Source organism: Taudactylus pleione, unplaced genomic scaffold (genome assembly GCF_031769625.1).
Source record: "Taudactylus pleione unplaced genomic scaffold, aTauple2 ptg000374l, whole genome shotgun sequence".
Taxonomy (NCBI): domain Eukaryota; kingdom Metazoa; phylum Chordata; class Amphibia; order Anura; family Myobatrachidae; genus Taudactylus; species Taudactylus pleione.
Window position 1 is genome coordinate 416,907 of NW_028284775.1, and position 17,006 is coordinate 433,912.

A 17,006-nucleotide genomic window follows, 5' to 3' on the forward strand; every position below is an offset into this window, starting at 1 on the left:
TTTTATGGCTGATTGCGACAGGGCCACTCCTCTTGTGTATAGATTATTAGTGTGACTGTTATATTATATGTATAAATTGCAATTCAGAAGGAAGTACCTTAAAAGAGTGCGCAATGAAAATTAGAGTGCAGCTGGAGTAATACAAAATGAGTATACACCCAAGGAAATACTCATAACATAGAAAGCAATAAATAGAAAATGTACAATCTCACAAGCGCTCTCCAATTACCACATTTACATATATGGTTAACACCACAGTGTAAACACACATCAACCAAATAAATGAATTAAATCACCCTTGATTTGATGGGTACTGGTAAGTCCATTCATATTTATGGATGAATGTCCACAATTTCCCCATAGAGAGAAGATTCCAAGCCTCTATGTAAGGGATGGCTGTCTGTAGATCTGTAAAAAATAGTGCCTTGCCAGCCCTTATGTTCTCATAGATACACACCAGGCATGGAAAGACATAGAATAGAGGAAAATATAGTGTAGATTCATTTTTAAACCAAAATCTTTAATTACAGGTTGCACTTACAATCATGAAGTGGGTTATAGACACATAACAAAATCCCATTGGTAAGCAGCATCAGCAAATATCAGATGGAAAACCGTCCCATGTCCCAGTTCACATAAGGGAGAGGTGAGCCTGAGGTCCGGAGCAGGAAGCTCCCTGGGGCTTTGCGGTTGCCGAGACCCAACCTATTATTGATTGAGCAGTGTATGGGATGGCTAGGTGTATCTGATAAATTAGCAGTTCAGTCTGGATTGATGATGACTGCAAACTTGTTCCTCAAGGCACCCCAACAGTCCTGGACTGTTGCAAATTTAATTCAATTATTTGGTTGATGTGTGTTTACACTGTGGTGTTAACTTTATATGTAAATGTGGTAATTGGAGAGTGCTTGTGAGATTGTACATTTTCTATTTATTGCTTTCTATGTATAAATTGCAGTCACCCATTTGATTAAGGCAAAGACAACAAATGTTGGTATTTAATTGAATGTAATATGCACTTTACTTTTTTATTTGTCTCTGTATTGTATATTAAATGGTAAATGTCATTATTACATTTAGTAATAGCACTATTCTATCTTGGCAGAAATTCTAATGGTGCCTGGAGGCATGGTCTCCAGGCGCCACCCCCTAGCAACCCTGTCACGCCCCACAGCAACCCCCTGTCACCCTGTACCTTAGAGGTGAGGGTACACAATTGATGGTGATACACTCTCCCACTGTGGGAGGTTAGTATGAACAAACGGAGAAGAAAGACGTGACGGGGAGCCGCACATGCGCAGAAGGCACAGGTCGGAGTTTGCACCTCCGACAAGCTGCTCTAGGTCCTAGTGCCGTCAACTATGGGAAGTAACAGAGGCAGTACAGAGGGTGTCTCTAATAGTCTGAATGTGGTTGTCCCTCCCTCCTCGGTGCCCCCCTGACAGTTGGTTAATGCTTCCATTGCCTTCGGGATTTACGCCACTAATCTTGTGTATATGAAACCTTATTACATACATGCCGACTTCATACTTCTCCTCCCCAGGAAAAGCCTGGGGAGGAGAAGCAGGTGGGTGGAGTTGGATGCGGGGCCGGCCGAATTCGCATCATTAGGCCCTGCCCCTAACGCCCGGACCCGCAGATCGCCGCTAATAGTCTCCCCATTCTGCCTAATTCACCAGGAAGTGGGCAAAATGCGAGAGAAATGCCTACCCTTCCACACATATATAATTAGGTGCAACAGTACTAGTCCTCCCTATGTAGTGCCCCTTATATAGTGCCCCCAGTAGTTGTCCCCCCAATGCAGTGCCCCCAGTAGTGCCCCTTATATACTGCCCCCAGTAGTAGTCCTCCCTATGTAGTGCCCCTTATATAGTGCCCCCAGTAGTAGTCCCCCCTATGCAGTGCCCCCAGTAGTGCCCCTTATATACTGCCCCCAGTAGTAGTCCTCCCTATGTAGTGCCACTTATATAATGCCCCCAGTAGTAGTCCTCCCTATGTAGTGCCACTCATATAATGCCCCCAGTAGTAGTCCTCCCTATGTAGTGCCCCTTATAAAGTGCCCCCAGTAGTAGTCCCCCCTATGCAGTTCCCCCAGTAGTGCCCCTTATATACTGCCCCCAGTAGTAGTCCTCCTCATGTAGTGGCACTTATATAATGCCCCCTGTAGTAGACCCACCTATGCAGTGCCCTAAGTGGTGGTCCCCCCTATGCAGTGCCCCTTATATACTGCCCCCAGTAGCAGTCCTCCCTATGTAGTGCCACTTATATAGTGCCCCCAGAAGTAGTCTCCCCTATGCAGTGCCCTGTGGTGGTCCCCCCTCTGCAGTGTCCCTTATTTAGTGCCCTAGTTGTGCCCCTCTAGCAGTACCAGTGCCCCCAGTAGTGCCCTCCCATATGCAGTGCCCCCAGTAGTGCCCTTTATATAGTGCCCCTAGTAGTAGGCCCCCCTATATAGTGCCCCAGTAGTGCCTCCCCAGCAGTGCCAGAGCCCACAGTAGTGGTCCCCCATATGCAGTGCCACTTATATTGTGCCCCCAGTAGTAGTCCCCCCTATGCAGTGCCCCTTAATTAGTGCCCCCAGTAGTAGTCCCCTCTATGCAGTGCCCCCAGTAGTGCCCCTTAGATAGTGCCCCCAAGCAGTGCCAGTGCTCCCTGTAGTACATCCCCCCAGCAGTGCCCCCAGTAGTGCCAGTGCCCCCAGTAGTGATCCCCCCTTGCAGTGCCCCCCAGCAGTGCCCCTTACATATACAATGAAAAATACACACACAAAAAAATAAACAAAACACCACTTACCTGAATTCCCGCTCCTGTGCCCGCCGCCGTGTGTGAGCCCGGCTCCGGCAGTGCCTCCCTCTGTCTAGCTTCCTCTGGGAGGGCTGTGAGCATGGCACACTGCCCTCCACTGCCGATTCAGCTGTCAGTGCTTCCTCGTCAGGTACTATGAAAGCCACCTGTCGCGGAAGCGCTGACATCTGAACTGGCAGGGGCCTGGCCGGGCAGCGCCGCTGATCGTGGGTGGCCCGGGGATGGCGCAGAGATGGAGACAAGGCTGGGTACTTAGGAACCCCTCCTCCGTGCGCTAGTGGGGTTACCCAAATAATGGGGAGCCTCTCGCGAATTCTGGGAGGGTAGGCATGTATGCCTTATTACAGTATGTTACAGTATACAAAGAGTGTAATGTGACTTTAGCATTGTCAAGTCACACCCCTATAGTTTTGTTGCTCCTGGCTCAAACCTGTCGCATATTCTGCTGTTGCAGAACAGGACACAATTTAAGATGTATAAACTCTTAACAGAGTCTTTTCAGATGTATTTTACCCGTGTATGTGTTACAGTATGTAAAATGTATCTAACTCTATGGGGGGTATTTATCAAAGCTTTGAAAGAGATAAAGTACTAACTAGGGGTGTGCACCGGCCACTTTTCGTGTTTTGTGTTTTGGATCTGGATCTTTCTTCGTGTTTTGGATCTGGATTGGTTTTGCCAAAACCACCCTTCCGTGTTTTGGGTTCTGGGTTTTGTGTTTTGGATCTGTATTTTTTTGAAAAAAAGCATAAAAACAGCTAAAATCACAGAATTTGTAGGTTTTTCTGCTCCTATGCTATTATTAACCTCAATAACCTTAATTTCCACTCATTTCCAGTCTATTCTGAACACCTCACACCTCACAATAGTGTTTTTATGTCCAAAAGGTTGCACCGAGGTAGCTGGATGACTATGCTAAGCGACACGAGTGGGTGGCACAAACACGTGACCCATCTAGGCGTGAAACTGCAGTGGCAGACAGGATGGCAGTTTGAAAAACTAGGCCCCAAACTGTACATAATGCAAAGAAAAAAAAGAGGTGCAAGATGGAATTGTCCTTGGGCCCTCCCACCCACCCTTATGTTGTATAAACAGGACATGCACACTTTAACAAAGCAATCATTTCAGCGCCAGGGTCTGCCACACAACTGTGGCTGAAATGATTGGTTCGTTTGGGCCCCCACAAAACAAGCTGGCAATTAATCTGTCCCTGCACAAACTGGCTCTACGGAGGCAAGATGTCATCCTCATCCTCCTCATCCACCGATTCCTCACCCTCTTCAGTGTGTACATCCTCATCCTCACAGAGTATTAATTCGTCCCTGCTGGAACCACAGGTCCCTCTGTATGTTCAGGAGGCTGGTCTCCCTGGAAGAGTTGATAATTCATTTTATGAACATCATCTTCTCCACATTTTGTGGAAGCAACCTCCTACACCTTTCGCTGACAAGGTTCCCGGCTGCACTAAACACTCTTTCGGAGTACACACTGGAGGGGGGGCAACTCAGGTAAAATAGAGCCAGTTTGTACAGGGACCTCCAAATTGCTTCTTTTTCCTGCCAGTACAGGTACGGACTGTCTGACATGCCTACTTGGATGCTGTCACCGATGTAATCCTTTAACAGACAGACGCACGCTTGTCGCTGCTGCTTTGAGGATGCAAGTGCGGCTACAGCCCACACAATTCACAAAGACAGAAAAAAGAAGAAGAATATTTTTATTGTTTGTGTAGCACACTTTGAGGGTGTCACCACCCTTTAACAGACAGACGCACGCTTGTCGCTGCTGCTTTAAGGATGCAGGTGCGGCTACAGCCCACACATTTCACAAAGACTGAAACAAAAAGAACAATATTTTAATTGTTTGTGTAGCACACTTTGAGGGTGTCACCACCCTTTAACAGACAGACGCACGCTTGTCGCTGCTGCTTTGAGGATGCAAGTGCGGCTACATCGCACACAAGTCACAAACACATTAAAAAAATAGTTTTTTATTTTTTGGAGCACTTTGAGAGTTACACCACCCTTTAACAGACAGACGCACGCTTGTCGCTGCTGCTTTAAGGATGCAGATGCGGCTACAGCCCACACATTTCACAAAGACCGAAAAAAAAGAACAATATTTTAATTGTTTGTGTAGCACACTTTGAGGGTGTCACCACCCTTTAACAGACAGACGCACGCTTGTCGCTGCTGCTTTAAGGATGCAGGTGCGGCTACAGCCCACACAATTCACAAAGACAGAAAAAAGAAGAAGAATATTTTTATTGTTTGTGTAGCACACTTTGAGGGTGTCACCACCCTTTAACAGTCAGACGCACGCTTGTCGCTGCTGCTTTGAGGATGCAAGTGCGGCTACATCGCACACAAGTCACAAACACCTTAAAAAAAATGTTTTATTTTTTGGAGCACTTTGAGGGTTACACCACCCTTTAACAGACAGACGCACGCTTGTCGCTGCTGCTTTGAGGATGCAAGTGCGGCTACAGCCCACACAATTCACAAAGACAGAAAAAAAAAGAACAATATTTTAGTTGTATGTGTAGCACACTTTGAGGGTGTCACCACCCTTTAACAGACAGACGCACGCTTGTCGCTACTGCTTTGAGGATGCAAGTGCGGCTACATCGCACACAAGTCACAAACACATTAAAAAAATAGTTTTTTATTTTTTGGAGCACTTTGAGAGTTACACCACCCTTTAACAGACAGACGCACGCTTGTCGTTGCTGCTTTGAGGATGCAAGTGCGGCTACAGCCCACACAATTCACAAAGACAGAAAAAAAAAGAACAATATTTTAATTGTTTGTGTAGCACACTTTGAGGGTGTCACCACCCTTTAACAGACAGATGCACGCTTGTCGCTGCTGCTTTAAGGATGCAGGTGCGGCTACAGCCCACACATTTCACAAAGACAGAAAAAAAAAGAACAATATTTTAATTGTTTGTGTAGCACACTTTGAGGGTGTCACCACCCTTTAACAGACAGACGCACGCTTGTCGCTGCTGCTTTGAGGATGCAGGTGGAATCTAGACGGGATTTGGAACCGAGGACACACTACCTCCATCAATTGTCTAAATCCCACTGCACTAATGGCGGATACCGGACGCACGTCTAACACCAACATAGCAGTCAAGGCCTTAGTTATACGTTTTGCTTCAGGATGACTGCTGTCGTACTTCATCCTCATCACTAGGGACTGTTGGAGGGTCAATTGTTTAGTAAAAGTAGTGATGTTCCTACTTCCTCTCTGGGATGATGAACAACTCCCAGCAGCAGCAACAGCACTAGGAGGAAGTGGTTCTTGATCTTTCCCTATTTTATTTTTATCGGAGAAAGTTTGGTCCTCCATTTATGTTATATTGATATATACGTGCGGCTAAAGCGCACACAAACACAGAAAATATTTTTTTATTTTTGCTGGAGAGTAGTGCACTTTGTGGGTTACACCACCCTTTAAGAAATGAGCCAGCCGTCTCTTTACTTATGGGACACAGGCGCACGCTTGGCGCTGCTCCTTTGTTGATGCACGTGCAGCCACAGTGCACACAAGTCACAAACACAGAAAATATATATTTTTTTGTTTTGGAGTGTACATTGGGGGTTACAGAACCCTTTAACGGTCAAGCCAGCCGGCCCTTTACTTATGACACAGGCGCACGCTTGGCACTACTTTGTTGATGCACGTGCGGCTACTGCGCACACAATTCACAAACACAGAAAATAATTTTTTTTTTGGTTTGGACTGGAGTGTACTTTCGGGGGTTACAGCACCCTTTAACGGTCAAGCCAGCCGGCCCTTTACTTATGACACAGGCGCACGCTTGGCACTACTTTGTTGATGCACGTGCGGCTACTGCGCACACAATTCACAAACACAGAAAATAATTTTTTTTTGGTTTGGACTGGAGTGTACTTTCGGGGGTTACAGCTCCCTTAACGGTCAAGCCAGCCGGCCCTTTACTTATGACACAGGCGCACGCTTGGCACTACTTTGTTGATGCACGTGCGGCTACTGCGCACACAATTCACAAACACAGAAAATAATTTTTTTTGGTTTGGACTGGAGTGTACTTTCGGGGGTTACAGCACCCTTTAACGGTCAAGCCAGCCGGCCCTTTACTTATGACACAGGCGCACGCTTGGCACTACTTTGTTGATGCACGTGCGGCTACTGCGCACACAATTCACAAACACAGAAAATAATTTTTTTTTTGGTTTGGACTGGAGTGTACTTTGGGGGTTACAGCACCCTTTAACGGTCAAGCCAGCCGGCCCTTTACTTATGACACAGGCGCACGCTTGGCACTACTTTGTTGATGCACGTGCGGCTACTGCGCACACAATTCACAAACACAGAAAATAAATTTTTTTTTGGTTTGGACTGGAGTGTACTTTCGGGGGTTACAGCACCCTTAACGGTCAAGCCAGCCGGCCCTTTACTTATGACACAGGTGCACGCTTGGCACTACTTTGTTGATGCACGTGCGGCTACTGCGCACACAATTCACAAACACAGAAAATAATTTTTTTTTGGTTTGGACTGGAGTGTACTTTCGGGGGTTACAGCACCCTTTAACGGTCAAGCCAGCCGGCCCTTTACTTATGACACAGGCGCACGCTTGGCACTACTTTGTTGATGCACGTGCGGCTACTGCGCACACAATTCACAAACACAGAAAATAATTTTTTTTTTGGTTTGGACTGGAGTGTACTTTGGGGGTTACAGCACCCTTTAACGGTCAAGCCAGCCAGCCCTTTACTTATGACACAGGCGCACGCTTGGCACTACTTTGTTGATGCACGTGCGGCTACTGCGCACACAATTCACAAACACAGAAAATAATTTTTTTTTTGGTTTGGACTGGAGTGTACTTTCGGGGGTTACAGCACCCTTAACGGTCAAGCCAGCCGGCCCTTTACTTATGACACAGGTGCACGCTTGGCACTACTTTGTTGATGCACGTGCGGCTACTGCGCACACAATTCACAAACACAGAAAATAATTTTTTTTTTGGTTTGGACTGGAGTGTACTTTCGGGGGTTACAGCACCCTTAACGGTCAAGCCAGCCGGCCCTTTACTTATGACACAGGCGCACGCTTGGCACTACTTTGTTGATGCACGTGCGGCTACTGCGCACACAATTCACAAACACAGAAAATAATTTTTTTTTTGGTTTGGACTGGAGTGTACTTTCGGGGGTTACAGCACCCTTAACGGTCAAGCCAGCCGGCCCTTTACTTATGACACAGGCGCACGCTTGGCACTACTTTGTTGATGCACGTGCGGCTACTGCGCACACAATTCACAAACACAGAAAATAATTTTTTTTTGGTTTGGACTGGAGTGTACTTTCGGGGGTTACAGCACCCTTTAACGGTCAAGCCAGCCGGCCCTTTACTTATGACACAGGCGCACGCTTGGCACTACTTTGTTGATGCACGTGCGGCTACTGCGCACACAATTCACAAACACAGAAAATATATTATTTTTTTAGCACTTGGGGGGAGCACCCCTGATGGACAGAGCACCCCCTGGACAACACTACAGCACTCCTTTAGGACTGGGACACTGCACAGGACTTTGGAGTGGACACAGCCCCTATGGAGAACTGACTGCACAACACAGTCCAGCCAGCCCCTATGGACTTTGAAGTAGTGGACACAGCCCCTATTAACAACAGCAGCACAGCACAACACAGCCAGCCCCTATGGACTTTGAAGTAGTGGACAACAGCAGCACTACACTACACTACACTACACAGCCCTAACTCCCACCCTCCCTCTTCACTGTCCACAGCCGAGTGAGAAAATGGCGCTGACGCGGGTACCTTATATAGGATCCAAAACCCGCGAGACTCGGAAGGCGGGATGATGACGTTTTGCCTCGATTTCAGATCCGAGTCAGGCGGGAAAAGTCGAGCCTGACTCGGATCGGACTCGGATCGGGGGGGCTCGGGGGGGTTCGGATTTCAGAAATCCGAACCCGCTCACCCCTAGTACTAACCAATCAGCTTCTAACTTACATTTTACAGGCTGTGTTTGAAAAATTTCAGTTAAGAGCTGATTGTTTTGTACCTTATCTCTCTCCAAGCATTGATAACTACCCTTCATACATGAGCTCCAAAGCCTGAATATTTATCCCAATGTTCTCTGATTACTTAATCAGAGGAGTCCAGTAATATTTAGGGTACTAGCAGTTCCGGTTTAACACTGATGACACTGCAGTTATTTAGCATACAGGTAGAAAGTTTATGGAGCATTTGCTGTGTGTGCTATAATGCAATAATGTAATAAAAGTTGCAGGCAGCCACATTTGCACTTTCAAGTCATGTCAGCTGTTTTTATTAAACGTACTAACCTTTGTGCAGAGGTTAGTGGGTGATTTATGCTGACATAAAGGTAGGTTATAAACTGTCCTGTAGAAAGAACTTTCTTGTTATAGTATTTCCTATTTAATTTAAGAATAGGAAGCCTGCAAAAATACTTAGGGTAAATTTACTAAGCTCCGTGTTTGCATGTACGGGAATATTTTGTTGTTTTTACAAACACGGGAATTTACTATAAAAAGGGGGTATTTTCTGTATTTTTATAGGTGAACACGGCCTATTCTGAATTAAAAATGCACAGGTAAATACAATTAGAAATAAATACACCATAGTCTGAATACAACACGGGAATTTACCAAGAATCGTGACTATAATCACGGATGTAATAATAGCAAACACGGTTCAAAAATAGAACTTTCAAATAGACCCCTCCTGAGCAGCGTCTCTTGCAAAAACATACACAGATCGGTGTGATCCGTGTATGTTTCTGCCTGTAATTTGAAATAAAAAGGGTTAATTAAAAAAAAAAAAATTGATGTGGACTTCCCGCCCAAAGCATAACCAGCCACGGGCTCCTGAGACAGTCTTGGTGCTGAAAATACGGGGGGGAAACACGTGTAGGGTTCCCCCGTATTTTTGGAACCAGGATTTGCCTTTGAGACCCAGTCCTGGTTTTAAAAATAGGGGAAAAAATGTCATGTTTCAAACTATTTTTAAAACCAGCACCGGACTCAAACCTAGTCAGGGTCTTCCCCGCCAAAGCATTAACACCCCAAGCTAGTCAGCCCAGGCCAGGGATCTCAGGGGAGGTGGGGACCCCCCAATAAAGGGGTCTCCCCTCTCCCAAACACCTCTGGCTTACGCTGAAGCCCGGCGCTCTTCCCTACACCCCTGGCCAGTGGGTGCAGGGGTAAAAGTGTAAAAAATAGATAAGTACTATTGTTTTTTACAGTGGAACTACAGGCGCCAGCATTCCTTCCCTTGCAGGCAGCTGCCACCTGTACCACCACTGTAAAAATATTTGTAAAATAACGACATGACACACACACCGTAGAAAGTAAAAGTGTATTATATACGTAACACACTCACACATAGTTACCTTCTGCCAGATGTTCGGACCCTTTCTCGCAGAATTGCCACAGTTTACGTGCAAAAAAAATCCAAAACTCACCTACTTCCTGGCCCTTTCTCCTGTAGGCTCCCTGGGACTTGACAAAACAAAAAAATTAGTTGCATGTACCAATTCGGACATGTAAAGATGTATGTGATGATAACACATATATCTCTGCCCCGGTAAATGACAGAGGTTTCTGTCATTCGCCGGGCCCACCAGTGACTCAAGTGGCTGACAGTCAACGGCACATGGTCACAGCCAATCAGTTATCACATACCTCTCTCTGTCTGAAATGGCACGGTCAACTTGTTTTTTTGTTTTGCCAAATCCTGGGGAGCCTACTGGAGAAGGGGACAGATGCTACGCCAGGAGATAGTGAGTATTGGATTATTTTTTTTTACAGGTAAGCCATGGGAATTGTACGGGAGAAGGGGACCAAACATCTGGCAGAAGGTAAGTATGTGTGAGTGTGTTATGTATGTAATAAATGTTCACTTTCTGCAGTGTGTGTGTCATGTTATTATTTTACTAATTTTTGTATAGCAGGGCTTTGATTGGCAGCCACAGCCGGGCCACGCAATGTAGAGGCGGAGGCAAAGCTTCCTCCATCAGTCTCAAGTGACAAGCCTAAACGAGCCGGCAAGGTAATATATACCAGTCCAGAGTGGTCCAGTTCAGGGCAATGCTTGGGTCAGTGTGGGGGCCCCCTATATGTGGGGGCCCCTGGGCGACCATCCCGTTTGCCCCACCTATAAGCTGGCCCTGCAACAGAGTAGTGGTTGAATGGCTGTGCATCTTGTATCTCTCACGAGCCACCAAACACCAGGCAACCAGGCCGTGGAGAAGTCTCACAGATGGGGTACACATCTGCAATCTGTAGAAGAATAACTTAAACTGTAGAATAGTTAGATTTTTAAGTTGGAAAGTCCTTTTGATAAAATAGCTCTGGTTAAATAGATTTTCAGATTGCTCTTTGCATACTGCCATATTTATGGGAGGGTTCCTCCTATAACCTTCACAATGCTACATTATTTGCTGTTAAATAAAATCAATGTTACCGCATGCCACATCCTTAAGAGAATAATTAGTCCAATTTGACTTCTGGTCTGAGCTGCATTTAGCAAGCAGATGTACACAGTTTAACTTTAGCATGCTAAGTATGGTGTGTATGCAGCATTATGAGCAAAAGCTTACAATTATTTTAAACTATGAACATCACAGTAGCACACACATTTAATTTTTTTGTTTGGAAAGTTGCACTACACATGTTTCATATCCTTGTTGTTTGCTTACAGGAGAGAAAGTTTGTTGGAGGGTCTGGGCAGATAAGTGAAAAGATAATGGAGCGCCTTCAGGGTCGGGTAAAGTTACAAAGCCCAGTTATCAGACTTGATCAGACAGGTGACGCTGTCATTGTGGAGACCTTGGACCATGAAATATATAAGGTAAACAAAATTGACAACGTTCCTGCCAAAGTAAAAAAAAAAAACAGGAAAAAGCATAATCTAATAATCTGTCTATCCTGGATAGCTGCATTAAAATCTACTGTTCAGTGCAACATTGAAGGAACAGGTACTTTGGTTACTTCATAAGTACAGTGATTAGCTGAAGAATCTGATTTTTACCAGTTTCGGTTTCTTTGTATTTGTGTAGTACAACTAAAACAAACATCCTTTGGTTTGGCATTCTTTTTTTGCAGAAAGGATTTATTGGATATTTGTGCTGTCTTAAAAAGAGTAGACACTGATAGATATATCTATGGCGCATCTGCTGGTGTGAATAACCGATCAACATCGTTCACTGACATACTGTATCCGATCTGCTGTGGAGCACAGCAAATGAAGATATATCTTGCAGATATATTATTTAATCTGCTGGTGTGCACGGACGCCTTGCCGATCGTCTGTACACATGCTGCAGGGACCGGGCAGTGAGTGACAGCTCAACTTGGCGGGCAAATTTCCACTCGCCCGTTTTCAAGCACCTTCCCCTGTTACCACCCACAAACGGTACATTCTGTCAATCAAATTAGCAGCCCCTCGCTGTTTTGCAAGCGCACGATTTCCGACTGCAATGACTGGTTTGCGCATGCGCATTATGACCCATACACATGCGCAGTTGTGCGAACATCGCTCAGAGCAAACGAGCGGCCGCTTACGAGCGGCTCTGAATCAGGCCCACAGTCAAAGAATCGGTATGAATTACCGCTGGACCCCTGGCCGGCGGTTCAAATCCCGACAGCGGCTGGCTGACAGAGGAGTAAATCCCAATCGTCCCTAGGTAAGTATAACTAACCTATTTTTTCCCCTAACCCTCCTTTAGGGTGCATAACCCTAACCGCCCCCCCTGTGCCTAACCCTAATCCCTCCTCTAAGTGCCTAAACCTAACCCCCCCTCCCCGCCGCCTAAACCTAAGTCCCCCGGGAGGGTGCCTAACCCTAACCTCCCCCCGCGAGTGCCTAACCCTAACCCTCCCTCCCCCTAGCCTAACCCTAACCCCCCAGGAGGGTGCCTAACTCTAAGTCCCCCCCGGGAGCCCTAAACCTAACCCTCACCCCCCCGCGGCTGTCCACTGCGGCGCCCGGCATCCGCTCGATCGTCGGGATTAAATTGTTTGTATCCATCTAACAGCATTGTGATTTATGGCAACAGTCATGTGATCAGACTTAGGGGCCCATTTATCAACGAGTTTTATCAAACGCAATGAGTTTTAAAACTTGTTGTGTATGATAAATGGTGCTCAAGCCAATCAGTTCCCATCTGTAATTTTTCAAAACTTATTTCATACAATAAAACTTGTTGATAAATAAATCCCTTTAAGTCATACAGTATGACTGTTTAACTAGGGGCGTAACTAGGTCAAAGGGGGCCATATAGCAAAATTTTCACTTACCTCTGGTGGTCACGTCCTCCTTCAGCGTGTGCTGCGCAGAGCCAGGGCCGGTTCTACCATTACGCATAGTACGCAGCCACATAGTGGAGGGCGCCTCAGCTGTGACCATGTGGGCTGCGGGCAGACTGTCTCTGTGACACAGCTGCACCGCGCGTGTAGCGCTGACCGGACGGAGTTCGGTCAGCACTACACAGTGACAAACACACAGCCGCCGGTGCCGGCAGTTGTGTGTTTGTTTTGATTAGCAGCCAATGAGAGTCTGTCAGACTCTCATTGGCTACTGCGCCCACTGCCGGCTCTGGGCTGGAGCTTTATGGCTCCCGCAGTGGGTAATGGGAGAGACGTCATGACGTCTCTCCCATAATGCAGAGCGGCCCTGATCGGACTGAGGAGCGGATGGCGGCGGCTGGAGCGGGAGCGGGGATTCAGGTAAGTGGTTTTATTTTAATTTTTATTACATGTGTGTCTACTGGGGGGGGGTGGCTACTACTGGGGCACTGCATAGGGAGGGGAACCTCCACTGGGGGCACAACAAGGGGGGGACTACTACAAAGGGGGCGGCTACTACTGGGGCACTGCATAGGGAGGGGAACCTCCACTGGGGGCACAATAAGGGGGGGACTGCTACAAAGGGGGTGGCTACTACTGGGGCATTGCATAGGGGGGGAACCTCCACTGGGGGCACAACAAGAGGGGGACTACAACAAGGGGGTGGCTACTACTGGGGCACTGCATAGGGGGGGGGACTACCACTGGGGGCACTGCATCGTGCACCACTACTGGGGGCACTATAAAAAGGCCAATATTGGGGGTACTGCATAGGAGGGGGGGACTACAACTGGGGAAACTGTTTAAAGGGCACTGCATAAGGGTTACCACTATTGGGGGCACTGCATGGGGGGGACTACTGCTGGGGGCACTATATAAGGGGCACTGCATAGGTGGTACCACTACTGGGGGCACTGCATAGGGGGGAGTACTACTGGGGGCACTATATAAGGGGCTTACTACTGGGGGCACAAGGGGCACTGCACAGGGAGGACCACTACCGAGGGCACTGTAAAAGGGGCACTGCATAGGGGGGTGCCAAAAAATATACTCGCTTGCCAAAAAATTTGGGCTAGGGTCGGCCCTGCGCAGAGCAGGCACACCTCCTCTCTCGGTTGGCTCCATTTTCCCTCACTGACTGATGCTGGCAGGAGCCGGCCACGCCTCCTCCCAGTATCAGTCAATGAGGAGAGCCAGAGGTGTAGCCGACTGGGAGGGCAGATGTGCCTGCCTTGCACAGCACACTCCTGGAAGATGTGACCACGGCTAGCCTGGCATCGTAGGTGCAGTGGGAGGGCCAGGCCACGGAAGCTGTCCAGGCCCCATAGCAGCCCCACCCCCTACATCTATGGTAGTTACGCTAGTGCTTTTTATAATGGTATTTGCAGGCACCAAAACTGGTAAAGGGATGATACTATCTTTAAACTCCATTCCATATTGTTTGTATTTTGAGCGGAGCCCCCATCCAGCGGTTTATAGTTTTTCATAGGGCTACACAGGACTGTCCGCTTTTACATTTTGTCTGTGATGGTGGTGCAGTCCTGTGTACATAAAAGCAGTGGCGTAACTATGGAGAGTGCAAGAGGTGCACTTGCTATGGGGCCTGGTGGCTTAGGGGACCTGCCGGCCCTGCAAGCAACCCACTGCACCCGTGCAGACTTCATCCCCCCACTATTTATTAAAATTCTGTGGTGGTAGGGTAAGTGGGTGGGTGTCCAGGCCAGGGTGGGGGAGGGGGGTTACTCACATACACTGGGCCTAATTCAGACCGCTCGCAAGCGGGTCGATGGTGGCCCAGGGCGCATGCGCAAGACCCGGATAGCGACAGGCAATCCGTCGCTCCGGGTCTCATACCAAAGGGGGCGTGTTGAGTGACAGCACGCCCACTTTGGTGGGCGGGCCGGGGGAGTGGCTGTCCAAATGGAGGCGTTCCCATGTGAACGCCTCCATTTGGGGGCGGCCCCACTGACATCATGAGTGATGTCAGTGGGAGAGATTTCGGCTCTGTGAGAGCCGAAATCTCTCTGGGGCTTGCGGCAACGAGACCCTACCACAAGGGTCTCGTCGCAAGCCCGATGGTCGCGATGGTCACGATGGCCACCCACAGCTATGCGAGCGGCCGGGAGGCCGCTCTAAAAAAACAAGAAGGCCGGCCCTGATTCGGAGCAAGCGCTCTGTCAGAGCGTCCGCTTCTCAATCAGGGCCACTGTGCTTCCACTCTCCCGACGTGCCGCTGAAGAGCTACTGGGAAGGTCTTGTTAGATGATTACATCATCATCTTGCGAGTCTCTCTCCTCTGGACGGCAGATTGTGGATTGTGTGGTGCACTGCAGTAAGCGAGGAGCGGCGTCTGACACAATGGGTAAGTGACTGTCACTGTCAGCCCATTAGTATTATATATGTTATATTATATACAGTAATGTATATATGTGTATATACCTTACGTATATATATATAAACTGTGTACCCAGCTTTAGTTATATCATACTGCCTGTTAGTAGCATTCAAGGATCATTGTTTGCATTCAGCGACCTGTTGTACAGTATCTATAGGAATGAGGAAGAGTGGATTTCTGTTTGATGGTTATTTATATACTTTTAGTTACAGAAATAACATTTGTACTTTCAGAGCAACTATGTTATCAGTGCTATACCACCTGTACTGACTACTAAGATCCACTTTAATCCAGAGTTGCCTTCAATCAGAAACCAGCTAATACATCGTCTTCCAATGGGATCTGTTATCAAGTGCATGATGTATTACAAGGAAGCCTTCTGGAGGAAAATGGGTAAGTAGTATATCAGAGCAGTGTAGTCATTACACGTCTTTCTAACATTACATGCACGTTTGGCACTCACTATTAAAGTCATTGACTTTTAATTGCCTGCAGCAATCACAATCATTAACTCTCTGTAAAGTATAGTGCCGTTCCATGGAAATGTACAGTACTGTACATAGGGCCTGATTCAGCAGCGATTGCAAGTGCGATTACGCACGCCGACGGACGATTGTTGCTTTCTGCATATGCATCGCAGTGTGCATGCGCAAACACTCAACTACGATCGACTGAGATCTCAGTGACTATGCAGACCCATCGCAGAGTGATTAACAGGAAGTATCATTTGTGGTTATGGGGGGTGGTCAGCGAACTGCAGGCGTGCCAGTGCACTTGAACGCCATTGCAGAGGCGTGCATAAATTAGCCACTGCGATACCATACGCAGCTTGTGTACTCACTGCGTGCGACGAGGTTAGCAATTCCTGAGTAAGGTCAGACCTTGTGCTAGGTGCGTGAGGCTGCGATTGTACTCGATGTTACCGATGGTTTTGCAGTCTTGCTACGTATTACGGATGTGTGTAAGGTAAGGTGGGCTTCCTTATGTAAGGCTGTGTATGGCATAGCAATCGCAGACATTAGCGCATCGTCGCAGTGAGACTGCGTGCATAATCGCTATTGCGATTGCATTTTCGATCCGTACTGAATCAGTCTCATAGTACACTATGCTGCGGCGCAACTTTGAGACACATTAATGCTCCTTAGAAACAAGATCAAATTACCTACTGTTTTTTGTGTCCATTACAGTAGCAGTATACTGCAGTATAACATCCTTACGTGGGATTTTGGGCCTGATTCAGACCCGCTCGCGAGCGCATTGGGGGAGGGCCCCAAAGGAACGCCTGCCGTTTGTGGGTGGCCCTACTGACATCACTCGTGATGTCAGTAGTGGACTTCCTGCTCTATAAGAGCAGGAAGTCCACTTGGCATTGCGAGTGCTGAGACCCTACCACAAGGGTCTCCTCGCAATGCCGGTGGTC

At 47.5% G+C, this 17,006-nt stretch overlaps 1 protein-coding gene across 4 annotated transcripts in view; it reads left to right on the forward strand.

Annotated features, from left to right (window-relative positions):
* LOC148508169 (amine oxidase [flavin-containing] A-like) overlaps nucleotides 1–17,006 on the forward strand; it is a 125,667-nt gene that overhangs the window by 63,291 nt on the left and 45,370 nt on the right. For all 4 annotated transcript variants that reach the window (XM_088444909.1, XM_088444908.1, XM_088444907.1 and 1 more), the window contains 2 exons: nucleotides 11,546–11,695; nucleotides 15,820–15,979. In XM_088444909.1, the coding sequence (XP_088301035.1) occupies nucleotides 11,546–11,695; nucleotides 15,820–15,979 (310 nt within the window). The remainder of the gene's footprint in view (nucleotides 1–11,545; nucleotides 11,696–15,819; nucleotides 15,980–17,006) is intronic.